The 23322-nt window shown below is 39.6% G+C and overlaps 1 protein-coding gene across 1 annotated transcript; it reads left to right on the top strand.

The window, feature by feature from the left end:
• Positions 1-5576: 5576 nt before the first annotated feature.
• asip1 (agouti signaling protein 1) lies at positions 5577-19796 on the top strand. Its single transcript, XM_027278963.1, has 4 exons — positions 5577-5964; positions 18162-18333; positions 18858-18907; positions 19476-19796. The coding sequence occupies exons 2-4, from the start codon at positions 18168-18170 to the stop codon at positions 19638-19640; spliced, it is 381 nt and encodes a 126-aa protein (XP_027134764.1). The 5' UTR covers positions 5577-5964; positions 18162-18167; the 3' UTR covers positions 19641-19796.
• The last annotated feature ends 3526 nt before the right edge of the window (positions 19797-23322 follow it).

Genomic DNA, 23322 nt, shown 5'->3' with positions numbered 1-23322 from the left:
TTTCAAAAGCTTTACAAAAAAATCTCCTTCCCATAGATGGAATCTGTTTTTAAGTTTCCGAATCAATTAAACTTTTATTCAAAATGGTATATGGGTCATTAAGTGAGCATTTTTTTTTTTTTTTTTGTGTTCCATTTAGTTACATTAAAAAGGTAAAATTTGAAACTAAACTCACAAATTACTTGAATACATCTCTTTTGAGACTTGTCTAAGTTTCTGGATTTGTTACATTTTGAGGAATATTCAGGGGATAATGGTAAAAAATGTCAATGCGGTGTTTAACCATAAAAACTTAACTGCTCAAAAAGGGGAAATTCCCAATAAAACACATTATCTACTAGTTTGGCATAATTCTACATTTGTGTTGTTTAACAATGAAATAAAATAAATGGAACACAATTGCTCTGAATATTATAACTAACTTGGGGAATTAAGTCAACTTCCGAAATTGTCAGGCGGTGTAAACCGACATTGAGGAGCCATTTTGTTCATCTGTGTAAGAGATCACGTTACAGGAAATGACATCACAACGAAGGACGCCTGATCACCCTAACTGCTGCTTGCCAAGGTTTGTAGCTTTCTTTAAAATCTTGATAATTTGACATATTTAGGGTGTGGTCAGGTGTGCTTAGAGTTACATGTCAAATGGTATTAAACCATTTATAATTCACAATAACTGTAAAACTAAGTATTTATTTTTAAAAATGTGTTGAATTCTTCACATCCAGGCCACCATACTTATATGCCTGTTAAATTTGAATTTAAATTGAAATGTCACTGGTGTAACCGGTGACACATTTGACATTCGTTACATTCCTTCTGGTTAGAAGCTGATTTTGTAAATATCAGAATTTTTTTGATGCTGATTAAAGATGTAATGTGAACTAACTTACTATGGGAACTATTTTGAGTGGTTAAGTGTTATATTTCTTAAAAAAAAAAAAAAGGGCAATTTATCCACAACTTAATTATCAAAGTTTGGAATGTTAAGATAAAATCATTATTTTGCTTTTATTTTAAAATGTTTAATCTTTAATACATTAAATGCATAATTAACACATTTGTATTCCATTCACTTTCAACTTTATGCTATATATTATAATGTAAGTAATTTCATAATGTAGCAGCTTTAAAAAACTTGAAACTCCAACATATCAAATATGTCAGTCAAAGATTAAAATTTAGATTGTAAAATTACATGTATTAACTTTCTATTGTTTCATAATATTGCATATAATACAGCCTCTTCTCCCCCAACTGATGCCATTATCGAGCAAAGAAAAAGGCTCGTCAACAACTCAGATCCTGCAGCAAGGGTCATTTACCTTGCTAAAAGGCAGGAAAGGCAGTTTTAAACTCACACACACATCTTTTTTTTAAGGATTTCATAAAAGAACAGAAGTTTAAATGATTTTTGTTGCCATGTTGTTTCCAAACTAATTCTTAAATTAATACAGCTCAAAAAAAAAGGAACACTTTTTAATCAGCTCAGCTCTGTAGGTGTGAAAGTGAGCTGTAAAAGTTTATGTTCTCCCTTCAGATCTTCTGTTACACCATTGGTGACACCACTGCTGCACCATTACCAGTCCCACCATGTTCTCGGATGGTCTGAGCACTCGTATGTTCCTTAAATACGAGTGAACAATGTTTCAAAAGCTCTTACAAAAGAATCTCCTTCCTATAGATGGAATCTGTTTTTAAGTTTGCCCCAAATTCAATTAAACTGGTTTATGTCTGTGCTCCAGTGGGACACTTCTGTGCTTTTCTAGCCCTGGTGATAAATGAGACGGGTACTTTAAGCTGAGGGAAACTAGCTAAAGTGGCTGAGGACATATAACGAGGAAACATGGGATCTTTCAAGCAAGACTGAACTGAACAAAGCAGTTGAGGAATTTCTTCCTGAGGGAATTCCTTGTCTGTTGCAAAAAGAAAAAAAAAAAAAGAAAACATGGTGTTGCTTTACTTAATTTTTGCCAAGAGAAACTTTGAGGGTTTGATCTACGTTCTCGCCCTATGTCACAAATTTGTCAACCCTCTTCATGACCCTTGTTGTGCACGAAGTCATCTGCAGGATGACCGACGTCTTTCATGTAGCTTGATTTGATTTTTTTTTATCTCGTAGTCACAAGTAGGATAAGGGAGGTTGACCACCTCATGGTGATTCCTACTCCTAGTTGCTGCCATCACGTTGTGAAGTTCTGGAGGGTGAAGCACATCTGGAGGTCTTTTAAATTGCTGGATACCAAGGGCCCCATTACAGAAACTTCTCAAAGCTGAAATCCTATCTTACTTCATTTTAAGCTGACATTAAGGATATGTTTCTGATGCTCACTAGATTGGTGAAACTCTCAAGAGGTTTGTACACATAGTCTAAGTTGAAGCACATCTACAGTCATACTGACTACATTTGTTAAATTTACCCAAAAGACCAGGTTTTGTGTCCCGTACGAAACCCAAAGTTATTTTTTAAATTAGTTATTTTCTGATTTTAATTTTTCTCAGTTCTCAGTCATCAAAGAATCAAGTTTACAGTTGTATATGGAATATTGGAGGTCTGCTCGTCCTGTTACAGTAGCAACTCATGGTTGTGTCCTATCCTACACTATGCTGTTTGAAACACACACTAAGACGAGACCAGCAGTTTGGACATTTTTCTGTAATGACGCCCCTGGGAACTGATGGAATCTGGGATGTAGAAGAATGCCTCTGCTGTAATGTTACTTACAGTAAACGAATAAAAAGACAGTAACCCTAGAGCAAAAAAAAAAATAGATCTTGGATCTTGGCCCACTTGACTGTCTCCCACGATGATATTTTGGCTCCGATAGTAACTTTTATGTAGTTTGGCAGCAGAACCAGGTGAAAACATCACCTGATAAGGCTGCTGTGATGAATATGCTATTCACACAGCAGATATGGAGAGACATCAGTATGATGGATGTTACTCTGACATGGTTGGAGGGGAGTTAGCAGACGGGAAAAACCAATGCAGTGATTTAAAACTCTCCTCTCTTCAGCTGATGAGGGAGCTCTCTGTGGATTCCCACTATGAACAACAAACATCCTCCCATGTCATTTGATCCAATTTAAATAGAAATAATAATAATAATAAAATAGAAAAACTATCCATTAGTGCAGCTTTTTTAAAATTATATCCCTCTGTGGCTGCGTCAACATAGTTACATAATGTAACTGTAATCGTAAAAGTCTCAGTGCTCTCCACGTGAAGGTCAGAGGTCAGCCATATTATAGTGGTCCCCAGTCTCAGTGGACTACAGCTACAGAGCAAAGGTCACCTCCCTCCCAATATAATACTTTACAATCCAAGAAACCGCCGGTGAGGAGGTCAAAGGTCAAACCTGGATAATAGCTCCATGTGGCCTGATCTTTCTGTAGTTGCTCAGACAGACCTGAGATCATCCAGAAACCTGAGAACTGAAGAGTTCACTTATCTCTCTCGGTCAATGAAGGAACTTTATTTTACTAATGGACGATTTCAGGGGGGCGACTTCATGATAATGAATCAGGCCGACATGGGGCCGCTCCACACTGCAGGCTCTTCTTTATCTGTTTATCCAGAAGTAGTCCATCACGTCGTTACTCAGAAACAATTGACATTTTAGAAAAAGTAGCAAATCTTACATGATTGATTTGCTACGATTTAATTAACAAAGTGATTTTTTGCTTTAATGCAAGCAAAACTATTAAAGAAACAGCGTTTGAGTTTGGGTATTTTATGTAGTTTGGCAATCCTTACACACCACTGTAAAAGCAGCAGGCAGCTAATGTTACTGACTAGTCCAGCAGCAGTCAGCCCAGCTCGGCGTCGGTCTTTCAGCCTTTCATCTCACCGAGCTCTCGCCAGATTTACTCATGCCTGGTTACATCAGCATTCACCGCTGGCTTACTTCCTTCACTTTAACATCAAGAAAAGTTTTGTGTCCATCACGGCAGTTGAGGCGGAGCAGCCGGAGGACATCAGAGGGAAAAAACAGGAAACATTTTCTCCATAAAATATGATCCAGTTTCACCAGAATCAGTGAAATAGTTGTTGGTGGTGCTGTGTGACATATATATTCTTCTTCTTGCAGGTGATTGTGCCCAGAACAGAAATAGTGTGAGAACAGACGTACGAATGACAGAGACTCCATTTACCTGATTACAAGTCAGTGTAGCACCAACATGATTTAAAATCTGTTATGATATCAAAGTTACATATTTTGCTTTAAAGTAGATTGTCCCACTTTCCTTTTCTCTCTCACCGTGTCCACAGGGTGGGTGTAAAAACAAAACAACTTAAAACATCGAAGAACAACCGAAGGGGTTTCATTTCAAAACGGGATTACTCGTGAGAGACGAGAGGAAATGAAAAATTTCAAGGCATTACAGTGCATGAAGGCACAGTGTGGAGTTTTATTCACTTTTGATCCATGTCCTGGAAAAATACAGCTCAAGAGACTCCGCAGACATAAGCGGACTTGATTGGGGTTTCAGAGAGATTTTCTGCTTTGACTGAAAACTGAGGATGTATTCTGAAATCTCTGCACACACACACATGCCAGAAACTCTTGATCATCACTCGTCATGTCGATCTTTCTTTGTGTTTTGTGAATTGTTTATTAAAAAGACGTTGTGCTGATGATGTTTCTTTAAGAAAACGACGCCGCGCTCTCACCTCTGCGCTCCCGTCTGAGCTACGAGATGTTTTTCAGGGAAGACAGTAAGTGATTTGGTCAGTCGGTGCTCCGTGGGGCCCCCGGGGGACAGTAAAAGGAATCCGGCTGATTCCAATCAGCTTTCCAATCCTCCCTTCTGACCTTTAAACCTTTAATTTGGATGTTTGGATGAAGGCTGAGCCGGTCCTGCGTGTATGAGTCTGTGTGTGTTGGTCCACCCTCAGTTTGGAGCCATGTTTCGTATATATACATAAAATGAAACACATTTCCCCAAATTCATATCACTCATTTCCAGTTATTTCAAGGGGTACTACTCTCAACAGGGCTCATTCAGATTGATATTTTACTTTTATTTATTTTATTAAAATTATTTTATAAGACATTTTTATTGTTATCATGTGACTATGTGTTTATTTGATGAGCTGAAAGCTGTTCTTACCAATAAAGACTCTGTTTACTGGTTCTTGTTTACTCAAAGTGTTTTCAGACAACTTTCTGATGCCTGGAAGAAAAGATCCACACCTCTCACTCCTCTCGCTCTGCTCCTATTATAACGTTTATTAACAACAGAAACTTTAAAACATGCACAATGAAGTTTTTCTTCTTTTCAGCCATGCTGGCGGCATTGCTTCGAGTTATAAATGATGTTATTGTATTGTATAAATGTATGTATGCTGCAAAAAATCACAAACATCACTGGACGTACAGAGGGAAGCTGAAGCACATTGCAGTCACGGGCAGATCCAGCAGGTGAAAGGGATGTGAGGGCTTACAGAGGTAACACCTACCAGAAACAGGACTTCACTTCAGGAGGGTCTGGTTCACATTTATCTGTCCATCTTCTGCATATTTTGACCTTTTCCATCCCCCAGTGCACTGCTGCGCTGGTCCCGCCTCCAGTACGAACCATTCATTACCAGCAGCAGAGCAAGGTACTGCTACTTAAGCAGGGATAAAAGCTGAAACGGGGGAGAGAGGGGGATAAAAGGGGGTTTGGAAAAAGAGGAAAAAAAAGGCATATATACAGAGAAAGAGAGAGAGAGAGACAGTGAGAGAGAAGTGAAACAAAGCAACAAAAAAAGAAGATACCCCGACAAAATTAGAGGTGAAGAGTGGAGTTAGGAGAGGAGGAAAAAGAGTGGTGACATAAAGACGTTTAGCAAAAGCGAAGGAGGGAGGAGAACGGAGAGAGAAAGAGAGAGAGAGAGCGGCACACCATAGAAACGAGAGAAAGCGAGTAAACTGAGAGCGTGACAGACTGACAGACGGCCTGCCCGGGACGACACAGGTAAGGACGAACAGAGATTTTGATCCCATCTTGTCATGTAGGAATTCCAGGGAAAATCGGTTGAATGTTGGAAAATGCACGGCGGAGGAGAAGCACAACACGTAGAGCCGTCCGAGCCTCAAAGACTCGGAGCATGTATGAGAGATTTTTCAACACATACCTCTTTTATGATCCTTCATGTCTTAATCCTGTATGTCAGAATTTAGTGAAAATCTCCCCTCTGGAAGATTGTTAAAACATTCCTCCCCCCCTTGTTGTGCCAGCTGCTTTGAAAGGATTTCCCCAGCTGTGGCCTGTAAAGTGCAGTGGTTTTAACACCCATTACACAGCTGAAATAAAATTCTGGGCCCAAAATGATAATAAAAAAATAAAAAAACAACTTATCAGCGATAAGCTGAAACGCAGAAGTTCTGTTCAACGTTTCGCGTCAACGTTTTTTTGCCGCTCGATCGTTGAGAAGAAGCCGAACGAGCGCCGAGCCTGTTTACATGAACCTCTGCTGTAAGTGCCACTTGACTTGAAGTCATTTCCTCATGTATTTACATTATCTACAACATGTGTGGTAAGAAACGTCAGAAAAACTCGAGATCGTTCTTCCTGACTGTGTTTGAAGCACAGCTCCGGACGCTGTCAGGGCTCCATCGATAAGACGATCTTCGCCCGCTCTCGGCTATCTCAGCGTATCAGTGTCAACAGCCTTGTCAGAACGGATAAATTAAAAACGTAAAGTCGTCGAAGTTTGAGCGGCGACGGCACGTCGTTATTCTTGATTTCTGCAGTAAAGAAGCTGCTGAAAGTTCTGGACAGAAGTTGAAGCTGCTGCACTGAAACAGTGTCGTCGACACACATTACATTCACCGCACAATAGAACGTGTAAACTGTTTAATATCATATCAAAAGTGTAATCTCACTCCTACAAATGTTTTCAATGTTTTAAAACGACGTAGAAGAGCTTCTTCACGACCTGCAACCGCCGTAAAAATGCCGTAAAGTTTGACACAAAGAGTAAAAACCTTACGTGCTTCATTTCTGCTAAAGTTTTATCGACGCTCCGTGACTTTAGTCAGAGCGTACACAAAATATATAACGATAATATTGTAGTTTTAATGCGTCGATGAATGTTTCTCTGCTGTCTTTATATATAAAAGTGAATAAACACACAAGCACTTTTGTTTAAATGAGTTAATGTGACGCACAATGCTTAAAATGATCTTGTAATGTGTGTAAGTTATATAAATATATGCTTGTAAATTATACCTTTAAATTCACAACATACTAAATATTTACATCGTGTGACTTTTGCATCCTGTAATAGTCATGAATTGTTACATTTTAATGCATTATCCTGCATCGTCTTTGTCTGTAATTATAAAATAATAATTTTGGATCCAACTGTAAAATGTCAGCATTCAAGTTGTTCACAACAGCGCTCGCTCTCAAACGCTGTGTGATGGAGCTGTAAACCGGCGATACGTGATGTTTGTCAGGAGGAATTCTGGGCAAACGGCATCGTTTCCATCAGCAACTTGATGGTTGATTGAAGTCGTCCCCCCAGAAATCTGATAACTTGATGGTTGATTGAAGTCGTCCCCCCAGAAATCTGATCACCGCTCCATCCTGCAGGCTTTAAACCCTCTGTGAATGATTTTTTGATACTAAAAGTTGAATCTGACGGAGATTCAAAGGACCAGAAATTATCTTCCTCTGACCTTTCAACAATTATGTCCAGATGTGACAGTTAAAAAGATTCTATCACAATGCGATCACTTCTGTCATAACGTGAAACTTTCAGCGTTTTTATTTTTGTCGTTCCGTGTTACTAATATATTTCTACTGTACTCAGCGTATGGAGACAGTGTTGTCTGTCTGGGCAGCCATCGTGACAATAATAATAATAATAATATAATACAGAACCTTTCAAAATAAGATTACAAAGTGCTCTTCAAATAAAAGCCAATAAAATCCAAAACATAAGATATAAAACATGATAAAATTGTTGAGATATTATAGTTTACAAAATATAAACAAATAAATACATTTGATTTCAATTTAATTGTAGGTGCATTCATCTGTCAGTATGTTTACACGCACTGATATAATCAGATTAATAACTGGATAACAGCGCTCATGTTTTCATGTTTTCATGCAGCAGGTTCGGATCCTAACTTTGGGATGAACGCCTTTTTATTTAAGTGTATCAGTCTTGCAAGACCTTGCTTCCTGACTTTGTGTGTGTGTGTGTAGCTGAATTGAGCTTTTAGAGATGTCAGTGTGTCTCTGAATATAAGGGCAGCTTGGCAGCGATATTTTCCCCGTCTGAAACCTGGTTACTCGTATATTCCTCGAGGTTTCCCTGATCCCGACAGAAACCAGGTCGGTTTACCGATTAAAGGTTTGAAAGTCTGGTAATATTCTACATTTGTGTGTGTGTGTGTGTGTGTGCATCCAAAGCCTGATATATCTTACTCCTCTGTTACATCCACACACACACACACACACACACACACACACACACACACTGTAGTCAGTCCCGCACTAGAGCACCAAGTGTGGATAAAAAGGCTCGAGCGAGTAGCAGTTCACTTTTTGCCGTTGCCGTGTGCAGCGACCGACTTGTTGTTTTAGCTCAGTTTTAGTTACATAGCATCAAATCATCACACAGGTTATCTCATGCAGAGCAGGTCTGGACTGTCTCCTCACAGTATTAACAGAGACTGAACAGTTCCCACTTGACGATGATGTCGAGGCAGAAATCTCGGGTTGAACCAGCTCATGGTGGATGGTCATTTGCGTCAACGGTAAATTATTTTTTGTTACTTATCGCTCATACAAAAACAACTCAGCCTTAGTGACGTCCGTCGAGTGGCTGGCTGACGGATCGCGAGTGTGACTTCTTCTTGAAACAAAGGCCAGTGCTGTTGACCAATGCACAGCGTAGTGGAAACAGCAGTAACACACTCATCACTGGTTTTTATCTTTTCCCACCTGGTGTTTCCAAACAGAAAACAAATCAGATTTTATCTCCAGGAAACTCTCTGTTGTCAGGGACTCGAAGGCCCGGCCATCCTCGCGTCCACGGTATTCACTCTCGTATATTTCTGGCCCCGGTCCCCTTCACCCCCCATCCAATGCTTCCGCCCCTGCCTGTTGTACCTGTTGGCACTGATCGTATCGACGTGTTGCGTCTGGTTGTATGAGAGGAATCAAATATAATCTATATCACGTTACTTCCTTGAGATCCTTCGGTTGTTGCTCAGACTCATCCTGACACACGAGAATCAGAAAAGATCGACTGTGGCATGTTGTTTTTAGATATACATTGTTGAAGTCACAGATATTATTTTCCAGCGTGTTTACTTAAAAAAAAACGGCAGCATTTTAAAGTGTTTAGATCACCGAGGGGAACGTCAGGCGACATTCCTCCAACGTGGAAAGCTGAAGAACTTAAAGGAGACTCACTTTTTTTCCCAAATACTTGAGAATAATTTATGTCAACCTGTGGAACCGCTAACAGATGAGAACAGTGTGCAGTGTGGAGAATCCCCCAGATGTCAGATAATACACGTGACAGACATTAAAACTACTGTTGGCTTGATTTGTCGTCCTGTCGACAGATAGAACTGACCCAGCGCTCAGATTTCTACGTCCGAACAGGAAGGAAAGGTCGAGTCACGCGGCATATTATTCAGGCTTTGACCTTTGACCTTCTGCGGGTTGTTGGATCTTAAAATATCTGGACCTCTGTGCTGTCATTTTTTATTTTTTAGTTCTTATTGATTTTTATGTTTGACATAAAGTGATATAGAGCTGCAGAGTAACAACACATATTGCCTTATGTAACAGGCATTGCGGTTTTAAAAGAAAACTAAAGAAAACATGAATTTTGCAACAGAAAATACAAATTAAACCGCAAAGTACATTTTATGTATTTAATTTCCAATAAACGTGCCATAAACATTAATAAAACCCTTATGAAATACGCCTAATTCAACAATTTTAACTGATTTAAACTGTTTTTATCTCTCTGGAGTTCTGTGAAAACATTTCCACTTATTTTGTCTAAACTGGTTTCATGACTTAACTTTTGATTTGTGAGCTCAGCAGCAGCATCGCGGCGGTCCACAACAGACCGCACGGTAACACGAAGCTCTCTGCTGCAAAGACCCTGTTTGAAATGTAACTTTACCCGGGAAGACACAACGTCTATGATTTCACACAACACTTTAAAACGTGGACTCGTCAGACCACGGCACACTTTTCCACTTTCGGTGCGGCGTGAGGATTTTCAAAACGGTGCTGCCTGAGGAGTCGAAGGTCACGGAGACGCAACGTTGCTTTTTTTATTCTTCGCCCTCAATGCAGAGATTTCTTTGGATTCTCCGAATTGTTTAATGAGATTATAGATCATGCATGATCAAATCCACAAATTTATTGAAATTCTGAGCATGTATTTACAAAAAAAACCAACAAGGTTCTGATCTTTGCACTGTATTTACAATTCATTGTCCTGTTTTTACCTGATACAACCCTGATTTACAAAAAGCTGGCGCGCTGCGTAAAACGTAAATCAAAAATGATATATCCTGAAGTGCAAATGTTTTTCAAATAAAATAATAAAAGTCGAATAACCTAAATAAAACAGAATATAAAGACACAAACAGACTTATTCACATTTATTTTGAGCCATGTCTCTTTCCAGAGAACATTTCTTCGAAGACGAGAGATGAAAAACATTTGAAATTCAACAAAATAACCAAATGTAAGATTTTGTAAATATTACTTTGCTATTTATTTAAGGTTAGCTCAGGTTATCATCGACAAAGCTCAACAGAATATGCAAAGAGAGTACATTTCTGCATTTGGCAGACTGACTGACTCATTGTTTTGGTTTTACGACACATTTACTGTCTCGCCGTTCTCATCAACCCGTTTCCAGCAGCGGTCAGCTCTGTCCACCAAACAAGCTCTAATAAACCCGCCGTGCTGACAAGAACCTTCATGTTCAGCAAACACGATACAACATTGAGTTCAATAATTATGAAGAACACAATAACATGTGCTCAATTCATTTATGTTAGAAAATATAATTGTGGAGCTCCACCGTAACTCATCCGGTATAGCGTGTACCACCAGTGCTTACTACAGCGGCCCGGGATTCTGGATCTGGATTTCGGTAGCTGGACTGTCGGAGAAAACTTAACGCGTGGCGGGAAATTTATCCTGGAATAATCCTTCAGTCATACGTGACGATTTTTAAAAGCAGCAGATTTATCATTAACGTATGAACGCTGTTACATTGTGGGGGTCGTCCCGTAACATGTGGGGTCACACGTCTTGTTGGGAGTCAGTTTATTCTTTATGTGTCGTGTGTAAATATGTTCCAAACAGCTTTAAACTGAACGTAGATTGATTTCAATTATTTGTCCATATCTGTTATTATTTTCTTTGTCATAATAAATTACAGAAACTCGTAATGTCACTGTTTTAATCACGTGTGCCACCACTCTCAATATATTACCAAGTTCCAATTAGTTCGTTTAAAATCATGTTAAAATCACTGATTTTATTTTCAAATGTTTCTTTCACTCTCTGCTTGTTTCGGAAAAAAAAAGTGCAACCGAAATTCGTCGCGGTGAAATATTTTGCAGGTCGACGTGTTGCCGCTGTCTCTGATTCATATTTTAAAACCAGATAATAACAAAAGAAAAGGAAATAACACAGAGGCCGTGTGTTGAAAGTGGAGCCAGCAACCTCTGCAACAGAGATCAATTTGAAAAAAGGAACCCTATGTGCTCATTGCCAACTTCCATGGTGATGGAAATTACTGCAAAATGAGAACCAGGCCGCCGGGGTGCTCTGATGTTATTCTTCCTCCAGTTCCACCACAAGTTTCCTCGACATTCCTTCTTTAGAAAATATGAGTGTGTGTGTGAACACACACACACTCATATTTTGTACAGAGTACAGAGACCCTTGGATTACTCTGCACCCTGTGCACGTCAAATGTCGCTAAATATGTGTAATTTCTTTATTTATTTCCTTCTTCTAGCTGCCATTCAACAACTTCTATGCATACATGCATGCCAGTACTAGAATTATTACAGCAGTATAAAAACTGCTGTTTGATGGCGAGAGCCAATTATTTAGAGACACACTCGTTGAAATTGATACCATCTGTTTGCTTGTCTCTATTCACTTTGCTGTAGTCCGATGGAAGTATGCACCCCGTGAGCACAGCTGCAATCCTTTTCACCCCCCCGCCGCCGCCGTCCTCCTTTAAATTGACGGCACATAATCGGGGCAAATGATCAGATGATTTACAGTCATTAGTGGAAACATTGACTAAGTTGCTGATTTGTACCGTGAAATACAGAATGCATAGTGACTAACAGAACGTGGTAATTTGGTAATTTATGGACTAGTATCGATGAACTGAGGGGCCAGTGAAAGGACATTTTTGAAGAATGAGTCATGCTACATGAAAGTGGATCAGATTTTATACACAATATATTTGCTGCTTTTCCCTCTGATGTTCTACTGCTCAGCTTCAACTCGCTGGGGGTTTCCTGATGGACAGACAGCTCTAACTTAAAATAGCTACTTGCTACCCCCAGGATGCCAGGAACCGAACGGCTGCTGCTGGTTTCGGAGGTCGTGTTCAGTCCTGGGTCCAACGAGTCGCTCCCTCGCTGGCTGATTTTACAGGAAACATGTAAATGTGACCATAGCATTTTGCTTTCCGTTGCATGGGGCCTTCGATGTTCCAGCACAGTGACAAAGAACATTTATGTAATATATTTAAAGTGCTCTCTACAGGAGCTTTCCGTTCAGCACCACATAACCACAACATCCAACATTGTCACATGAGCGACTCATAAGAGAATATGTTCTCGTTTCTCTGACCTTGGAGCTGTCTCCCTGTTGTTTTCCGCTTGTTGCGGCCTGAGCTGAACAGTAACGGTGCCGCCACAGTTGTTCTTTTTCTTTTAGGTGTTTTCTGATGTTCGTCTAAATCGTTTCCTGGATTTTCTTGCTGGCAACAAGAATTGTGTCTTAACTTGAGTTTGACAAAGGCTGCAGTTTGCTGTGAAGCATCAATCTCTGAAGCAATTTGTCTAATCTTCGCTCCACTTCTTCGTTTAATTTGTTTTTATTCTCAGTCCTCCATCATCAGGACTCCACGTCTGACTGTGTGCTCCTGTAAATTCACCTTTTCAACAGTTCCAGCCGCTGAATCCATTTACTCCTGTACTGCAGTGCTACTTAGAGTTTTACAAAGAAGTGCAAGTTTTCCTAAATCTGGGAGGTCTGTTAAGGAAAATGATTTGTGGGTCTCTCTAAGCTTTTCATCACGGATTGGGATGGTGCTTCTTTAGTTCTACTGTATCATTCGCTGATTTTTTAGCACCACGGTCCATCTGGTCTAGATCAGAATTGAAATGAGACTCACTGCAGCTCTTTGATTTCTTTCAGTCCCGACAATGTGATATTTAACAATGATTTTGGAAATCACTGAAAAATCTATAGTCATGTTATTATGCATCACAGTTAGCATTCATTTGGTGATTTGCGGATCAAAAGTTGAACAGACAAACTTCCCTGCACTGTTTTACAGTCTGCATCTCCGAGTTTTCTGTGATTGTTTCACCTCTTTAAATCATTCTGCTTTGAAATGGATCACTGCACTAGAGCACGGTCTAAAACCTCCTAAAAAACAGCCACTCTGATCCTCTGCTGATGCTTTAAAGTCAAACCAGACGCGGCACAGGAGACGTATCAAGGTGGATTGAGGTGCTTTTTGACAAATACAATGTGTGTGACCTTGCTTGACGCCTCGACCTCTTTCAAAGAGCTCTTTAAAAGAAGCACTCTACCCAAAATCTGTTTTTTTTTTTGAGTATCAAACGCTACAACCCCTGTAGGCTTTCGAGGTGCTGTAAAGAGTTTAGTCGTTTCCTGTCTCATGAAGAACAGTCTGCTCTATGTCAGATACAATTGATTCCAAAGTTGTCACAAAAACTGCATCAATCCCCGTAAGTGAATAATTACATGGTCCTCATTTTTGGGGGGGATTTTGTCAGATGAACTCATGACCTCAACATGTGTCACTGCTGCATTTTCCAAATGTTTCCAAAGGAATTTGCTGACTCATGTTCATTATCAAATCAGTGCACCCCACCATCAATCATCTCTCCTGCAGCAAACATACTTTTTATCTACCCCCCATTGCAAGAGTGCTGGATTAATTAAACATCAATAAATAGAGGTCACGTGAACAAATCCAGTTCAGGCCAGTTCTTGTGAACTTTAATGTGACATGTAGCATACCAATTCGTGTAATCCTCATTGCTGGATCCCACTGACAACAACCACAACTGCACGGCCACCGGAGTTGATTATGGGGATGGGAATGATTGTGACACTGCCAGAAGTGCTTCAGAAGCGTCTCTCTGCTCTACAGCTCGCATTGAGAACGGATCAAAACAGTGTTGAGGATGTGACAGATATGTTCTCGTGTCTGTCCATCAGCAGTAAAACCTAAAGAAATGAGTCAAAGCTGAATGTGTAATTATGTATCCACAAGAAAGCCCTTTAACGGGAAACTTATTTCAAAATAAGACCTCACAATTTAGTCCAGTTTGATCCCTCAGCTGCATTAAACCCTTCGTGTACATCGTATCCTTTTTCCAGTATAAACTGAGCTACAAGCCTCACACATTATTTTGTTGATGTAACAATAGTAAAAAAAATTTTTTTTAGCTGGTCTCTGCACGATATAAAAATCAAGTTATATTACTACAAATTATCCACAGACCTCCCAGAGAGTACATCATAATAGAACGTTACATAACAAAGCGCTAATACCGGACCTTTGAATGACTTAATGTTTTGTTTGTTTTTGGCCTTTTCAAGCTTTATTTGATAGAGACAGCTGAAATGTGACAGGAACGTCGGAAAGAGCCACAGGTCGGAATCGAACCCTGGGCTTCTGCAGCAAGGACTGAGCCTTCATACACGGGGCGCCCCAGTGACTTAATGTTTTAAATCCCTTTACAAGAGGTATTTACATTTGTCTACCCTCTGGTAATGTAATGCAAAACAAGGATTGCCAACAAGCCAAGAACCAAACAAAATTAATTGTAGTCTCAACAACATCCCGCTGTGAAGAAAAGAACAAACAAGATGAGATTTAACAACTAAACACTTTAAGCATAAAAAGTTACAGTGAATATCACTGATTCTTAAAGAAAACAAGACTTCCTATTGTTCCAACAGTCTGAAACAGCAGAAAAATGGTTGTTGTGAATAACAGTTTGTCTGAACCTTTTTATTGGCCCTTATTAAAGTGGAAACCCTGCTCAGCAGCCCAGGCTACACTTCCCACAGTGCTGAAAACCCTTCACTTAGCTTCATCCCACATAGTTATTATCAGTAATTAGCATTTGATCAGTGAAACAAGGGCAGCAGAGATTCTCACGTTGATTTATGCAACACTGACACTTCTTCGCCAGTTTTCAGTAGGAGTTCACTGAAAAACATTTAAACGTTGACATTACAAGAGACATGGGAGAAAAATGGGTAATAAACGGGTAACCCCAACCCTCCACTGCAGAGACGAGGAACAAACAAGAACATAAAACAAAAAAGAAACTAAATTGTAGTACAACATTTCAGGGATCATTAAAAAAGAAACACTTAGCAGTGATGAGATTTGGATAAATGTATTCAGTTCATTGAAACAAATTCCAATTATTAGCAGCAGGAGACTGTAATGACAACAGACCAAAGGATGTTTTGGATTTAGGGGCTCTTACTCAGATGTAAGAAGATCCCATGTTGTACTTGGCCACCAATACTGGCTACAATAACTGTCTTAAATAGGGAGAGTATCCAAGAAACACAGACTGGCATAACAGTACAGTTTCCAGCCCTGTAATATTGCCCAAAACAACATCTTACCCTTCAGTAATACACTCACTGCTGTCACGTGTAGCAGCCAATGTACTGGGAAATCAAGCCAATGTGAAAGTGCGAAAAACTGTAATTCCTTGAGCAGCTGCTTGAGACTGGCTCTTTGTATCATGTGGCATACTCACAGCAAACTCTTTCAGTTGGACATGCCTCCTTATTAATTTAGTGTTGATGCATTTTTGATTGGGTTTGGGTTTACTTCCTCTGGCCTAATTGGATAATGTCAGGCTGCTCCTCTGTCCTTTTAGGATGTGGTGTCTTTTGTTGGGTTTGGAAGATCTTTCAAAGAACTGTTTTGTACAATTTTAATATAGACCTGTCTGGCACTGAGATGTTAGCAGCAGATCCTTTAAGTCCTGCAAGTTGCAAGGTGGGGCCTCCATGGATCAGACTTGTTTGCACAGCACATCCCACAGATGCTCGATGGGATTTAGATATGGGGAATTTGGAGGCCAAATCCTTGTGATCTTGTGTTCCTCAAACCATTCCTGAACCATTTTTGGTTTGTGGCAGGGCACATTATCATGCTTAACAATACTTAACAGCCACATGAATGGCAGGACCCAAGGTTTCCTTCCCTGCTTTCATCCCATAGTGCATCCTGGTGCCATGTGTTCCTCATCTAAGCGACACATGTGATGTAAAAGAAAACATGATTCTTTAGACCAGGCCACCTTCTTCCATTCTTTGTGGTCCAATTCCCATACTCCTATGCCTATCATTGGGGCTTTCAGTAGTGGCCAGGGGTCACCATGGCACCCTGACTGATCTGCTGCTATGCAGCCCTATACATCCCATTTCTAGCTTTAGCTTCCAGTTTTCAAGAGCTGCACCCAAGATTAAGAGATCATTGTTAATATTGCCACTGACGTCATCAATGTTGAGACGTCATGTCATGTCAGACGTCATAAATTGACAAAAAATGTCAAGTAGAAGAACAACTGTGTAGCAAATACGAACATAGTTGTCTTCAACAAGAATCAACAAGAATGAGAAGTATTGTGTCAGATTTGCAAAAACATCAGGGCCTGGTTTTTTGTTCAACAAAACACCGCCTGGCATTTGTTAAATGGATTAAGTGGATGGCAACACATGTTGTAACAATTCAAAAGGCAGCAGAAGACACAAACACAGAGAACATGACCCTAAAAAATAAAAATCAATCAGCTTAAAACAAACAATATAATGTATCAAGACATAACAAGGCTACTGAAACAATCTGGGACAGCAATTATTTTAACCATGTTAGTGGCATGCATTGTCAGCTGGTCAACTACTTTGGTCCAGATTGGAATAACTCCAGTAACCTACAAAGACCCATCAGTGCAATTACATTTGTTTTGCCTTAATGCCGTCACACACAGCAAACCCTGTGTTGGGGAATGCTGGTTAATAACAAACACAAGATGGCGTTGCGTGGGTGGCAGCCACAACAGTTACAGCAGCTCTGACCTCCTTTCTGTGTTTTTAGTGCCGTCCTCTGGTTTTATTCTATGTTAATCTCCATCGGTTTTGTGTGGATAAATATAGATGTGGAACTATTGTAATTAGTGACATGCCTTTTTCTGATTCATCATCATCGGAAACCCATTCAGCCACAGCTCTATTGTTTACATTTGGAAACAGTTGTTAGCACTAAGCAACACCAAGGTACTCTCTGTGGAGACACAAAAGAAATATCCATGCAGAAATAAGGAGATGGAAAAAGAGGATGCAGAGTTGGATCTGTTGAGTTGTTGGTCAGACACAAATTGTAGATGCTGTAAATTCATTGATGAGTCAGGAACTTTAGCATATTATTATATAGCATTCATATTATCTCTTTGTATTTTTGTTAGCACCATATTAGACCATTAAATCACACAAGCCATGCTCGTAGTGTAGTGCTGAGAATGGGAATGTAGAGTTATCGATTGTGACCAAAAGATATCACCAACATTTGTGGTGTTACGAGAAATGTCTGGACCACCGTTGCATTGATTAGCATCGAATTTGGTAGAGACATTCATGTTGTACTTTATGACCAGACATCTCCAAAACTATTGGCATTCCCAGGAACCTTAGTTGTGCCTTGTAATGAACAAGTGTTCAAAGATGCTTAAGAAGGTGAAGGTTGCATTGATGAAATTCATTTAGCACCTTAACCAAGATTAAAACCTTTTATCTATGGTGCTACTTGCCAAAACTAAATAATAACTTTAAGTATCCATTGTTTTTTGTTCCAGATAAAGATGCATGCCTTCCTGTTGCTTGGCTGCTTTGTCCTCGCTGCGACGGAGTACTTACTTGGATCTGCCCATATGATCCCCGATGAGAGACTCTCCACTAATCGGGTCGTTGTAGCTAACGCTCTGTCTCAAAGCCTTGCGGTAGACCCACCTCCTGTAGTTATTGTAGGTAAGTTTGCAAGATTAACCTTCAGTGTTTTTTACTTTATTTGTGAAGTCACAGTCCAGAACGCATGGCTTTGTTTGAATGTCTCTCCATTTTAATTGTTTCTTTAATTCATAATTTGGCATTTGTAATGTTCCTGGTCATGTTTATACTATAATGGCAATACTGGTGTTTGATGATACACAAAACAACAAGCCAGATTATCTGATAGTCACTGAATTGCAAAACTAATTGCTTGTCCAAAGAATGTACTTAAGATGGAAGATAGAGAAACTGTGGCAGGCTAACCTCCACCACAAATCTATTAATACAAAGTCAATCACTTACTCACTTTGTCTGTGAGACTGAATGATGTTCTCTCTGAGACAGGCTTATGGGATGATGTCAAACAGAAACTCTCCCACCGTGATTTAATATCAGTGAATTAGTGCTATCCCTATATCATCACGTATGTTGATGATGCAGTCTTTTCTGTGGATGATTTTTTTTTTCTCAAAGCGTCTTTCTTTTCTAATGTTTTCTTTCAGAGTTGCCTAAATCAGCAAAGAAGGACAAGAAACCAAAGAAACCAAAAAAGGTATGATAAAAGAAAAAATAGGTTTTGGTGATGTACAATGATAATTTATTCAGAAATCATGTTATGTCTGAATTCCAAATTTGTTCCAGTTCATGATTGTAACGTGTCTTCTCACACATTGATGTAGAAAAACCTGTACTACAGCATTATGCTCGACACAAAAAGTTACCAAAAATTAAAAATAACATTTATTCATTCATGTTTTAAACATCATATCGTCATGACAGCAGACAATGTGTGTGTGTTGCTCTGGAACATCAACAAGTTCCTATCTTGTCTTTAGCTAACATAAAGTTTTCCAAGTGGCCTAGGAAAGGTTAACTTCCATGTCAAATGCAAAAAATAAATATTTGTTATATACATAAATTTCTACACACATACTGCCGTCAATGCCAAGAACTCCTATGAACGCACATGAGCATTTTTTCTGCACTCATGTTTTCTATAGTGTCTGTTGAGTTAAAGTTATCTCTTGCTCTTTTATCTTACTTTGCTTGCTGGAGCAAACTGCTCCAACAGTATTATCTTTATGTATTTCAACTTTCTCTCTCCCTCTTTTCTTTCTCAGAACAAATTTGGTGTGAAGAAGCGCCCTCCTCCTCCCGCAAACTGCATCGCCATGGGGGCAAGCTGTAAATCTCCAGGCAGTGTGTGCTGTGATTTCTGTGGCTTCTGTCAGTGTCGGCTCTTCAGAACTGTCTGTTACTGCAGAATGGGCAACCCCCGCTGCTGAACAACCAAGCAGCAGCAAAACTTCATGCTAGAACAAACCACTCGAAGTGAACAGTGTGAGAGGTGAATCACTTTGAGGTTTTGGTTTGTAACTTTTGCCTAAACTTCACTGCATGAAAGCACTTTATCACAGAGGACTGCACCACAGTGAACTTAAGAAAATCTTACAGGGTGTACTGCTTATAGCATTTTACTTTGAGCTTTTAGCGCACAGAAATAGGATATATATGGCTTTATTTTTTACACAGAAATACATGAATGTGCATTACCATGCTTTAATTACAATGGATATCAAATATTTCATGAAGCCTTGTATAAATAAAATCTTTGTAATAACAGTGTTATTGTTTATTTATTGTTTAAACCCCCAAGGCCAAGCAGTTAATTTAATCTTGGCTGTTGACTGAAATTCTGTCTGTCAAACGTGTAGACAGATCAGACAACAGAAAACCAAGTGTTTGCATAGCCTTCAGTCATGTGACTGGCGTGACGTTCCAACATGTCAACCTACACTGAAGGAGGACCGCAGAAAAGGGCTGTCAATTTTCCACCAAATTCAAATATTTAGATCACCTTTCAAAAAAGAAATACACTAACAGCCTCTTAAGACCCGCTGCAGGATGCCAGTCACCAAAAAAACAGCAGAGTCGCTGCCAGAGCTTAGCTTTGGCGATGTCTACATATATCTTCCAGAGAAACCCTTCCTTTACACTGTCGCCAGGATGAATACGTACCAGAGTACAGATAGTTTAAACACAACTCCACAATCTTCTCTATCCATTATCCTAATCCCATTTTGGCTAAACAAACTCTGTTTGTGTTGGAAATCGCTCACTAACTTGGCTGGTGGGCAGCAGACGAAAGCCTTGTTTCGCCCTCCAAATTGGAGTCACGAGAAAACTATGAAGAAGCCAATCTCTCAACCTTTCTGTGAGGCCCATTGGTTCCTAATTGAGACATCTTTAGAAAGCATCTAAAAATATATATAGTTTGTTTTTTAAAAAAACAAAAAGTCAGTAATTTCCTAAAACACTGCTGAGGCTTGCAAGTGTTATTTACAAAAGGGGTTTGTGTGTGGAGTGCGTCGCAAGTTTACCCAGAAGCATTTTCTATCTACATGTCCATCATTCATTATCTTGTTTAATCAGCGCTTTAACTTCCTTATCTTCTGTGTTTTGTTACAGAGGAAAATAAATTGAGCTCAGTTCATTCAGTTTTAAATCACTGCCTGTCCGTTGGGCAGATACCAAACATATTTCCTGGGATATTCAGGCTGTGATTATCAGTAAGTCAGAATGATAAACAAATGCGTTTTACATTCCCTCAGAGGATCAGTGAGTTAATATGAGATTTCTCAACTTTGGACTGGAAGGAAAATCTTGCCTGGAAGAGTAAAAGGAAAAATGCTTCTCCTCCCTCAACAACCTGATGATGAAGCGACCTTGACTGAGGCGGCTCAGTATCCAATGATAGAGGAGCTGTTACTACGGAGGCTGAATGCACTTATTGTAAATTTCTTTAAGCTGACCTGTCAAGTGAACATTTTGTAGAGTTTAAATGCTGGGGAATTTGAAATCCTGGCTTTGCCTGTAAAAATAAATGTTACAAAAGTACTTATAAGCAATGTAAGATTTTTTTATTTATTTATAGCAAAGTAAGCACCCTCAGAAGACATTTTGCAAAGTTTAAACTTGCATCAAGTCAAATATTTTTGTGGTAACTTTGGCACCAGATTTTGATCAAGGTTTATTTTTAATGGCCAGAGAGAGAAGACAATAAAAATCGATGTTTTGTTACATCAAGACCTTGATACTATACTGGAATGCTATTGTGTTGGCAATTCATTCCCAGCTTCTCATCAGCTCAAGTATGCAGAGTCAGCACATCAGACCAGCTTTTCCTCTCAAAGCATAAAAAGGCAGTGCACCTGCTTCAAGTATTAAGAGTCTCGTGAGCAACGCACCCACATATTCTTACCAAGCGTCAATGCCAAAAAGTCAGGACAGTTCCTTTATGAACTTGAGACTGGCAACAAAACAAGTCAGTCTCCCTAAGCCACCGTGTCACAGGTCAGCAAGGCTTTTTTTAGCCCACCTCAGCTCCACATCTTTTAATCTTTTGGATTACTACACACTGGGCTCCAGAAACCTGAGGGTGGCATCACAGAGACTATATGTTTTAAACAGACTATGATTCTTGCATGTGAATGCAGTGAGCCATCAAGTGCACCAGCTGAACACAAACAACTAAGGTTATAAAATCATAATAAACCATTCAAAGTCAAATCTGTATTTAAACCTAGTCTCTGCTATCAAAGCCTACCATGCCAGATATAGAAATTACATTTTTGCAGTATTGCAACATTCCCCCAGTCCTTCCTGGAGTGGGCTTTAAGACATCTGGTGTGGAAAAAAAGTGGGACAGAGGAAGAAGGATTATGGCAGACAGCTGGAAGACAGACAGAGATCTGAAAGGATGAGTGGAAGATGCTGAAGTACTGACAGAGAGCAGATCGCAACAAATGATCTCAGGGTCTGCCATTATGTGGGTGCTTTTATTCAAAATGCTCTTCGATCGATTGACATTTCATTTTGAACCTGAGGTTTTAATGTGGAATGAGCTCACGAAATACAGCCGTGGTTCACATCACATCAACCAGAAAGTAGCAGTGATGTTTTAAGCCCTCTGGCCTCAAGGGGCAGTAATTACATTACATTTATTTATCTAATGAGTGTTTTGAAATAAGTGCATTCAACAATGTGGATACAACTCAAGAAATGTAAGAATCATGCACGATACATCGACTTCATCGAATATACCGAACTTCTTCAAGTGGTAAGTTTAGTGAGGTACCTGCTGAACCTGTCTTAAGCAGTTGTGATTTTGTTGAGCGGTAGCTGGGTCCACCTCGTAGTGAGGGAGTAGCAAGCTGATTGTTGGTAGAAGAACATAGCAGAGGGTATATGGTTTGAGTAATGAGCCCATCTTTCCTTGGTTTATGTGATTATTTTATTTAATTGTCTGTTCACAATTGCAAGTGTTTCCACAGGGTATTCTTCGAATTCTTCACAAACTGTCTCATGACATAAATTTCATTGCAGCTTTAAGTCAACACAATACATTTTTTATAACTTCCAATCAGTTTATTACTACCCATAAAGCATACTTCCAGTCTTCTGTATTCTGCTGGAACAGCAGTCAGAAGAGAATCGGACATCTGCTTCCTCAAAGCAGTAACACAAGCTGCCTGTTTGAAGACGTCCCTGTGAGAGGAAATATACAATACACAATATTTATAATGTCAAAGCTGGTTCCTCAAGAGGCAAAACTCTACATCTCATTTGGGGTTTTTGAGGAAATGCAGATGTGATAACAGATGAAGCTTCAAGGAAGTTCAGACAGGGTGACTAACTATGTTCTTGCTCACTAATTATATAAAGTCTGTTCCGGCTTCCAAATATTTTCTCAAATTTGTACGTGTAAAAGTCAGCAGCAACCCTGTCGGTCCCTGGTGACTCTTCAGCATATGAGTAAAGACCTTCTAGTTTCTGTGGAAAAGTTGCCGACTCTTTGGCGAACTGCCACCGGAAAACACCCAATCAACGGAAAACTCAGGGATGTATTCCAGGCCACAATGACAACTCAAACTGTCTACAGTATAAAGCTGAAGACTATATTATCTG

Source organism: Larimichthys crocea, chromosome VI (assembly GCF_000972845.2).
Source record: "Larimichthys crocea isolate SSNF chromosome VI, L_crocea_2.0, whole genome shotgun sequence".
In the NCBI taxonomy this organism is placed as follows: Eukaryota; Metazoa; Chordata; class Actinopteri; family Sciaenidae; genus Larimichthys; species Larimichthys crocea.
Note: the sequence above shows the minus strand (reverse complement) of the source record. Positions and strands in the feature narration are given on the sequence as shown.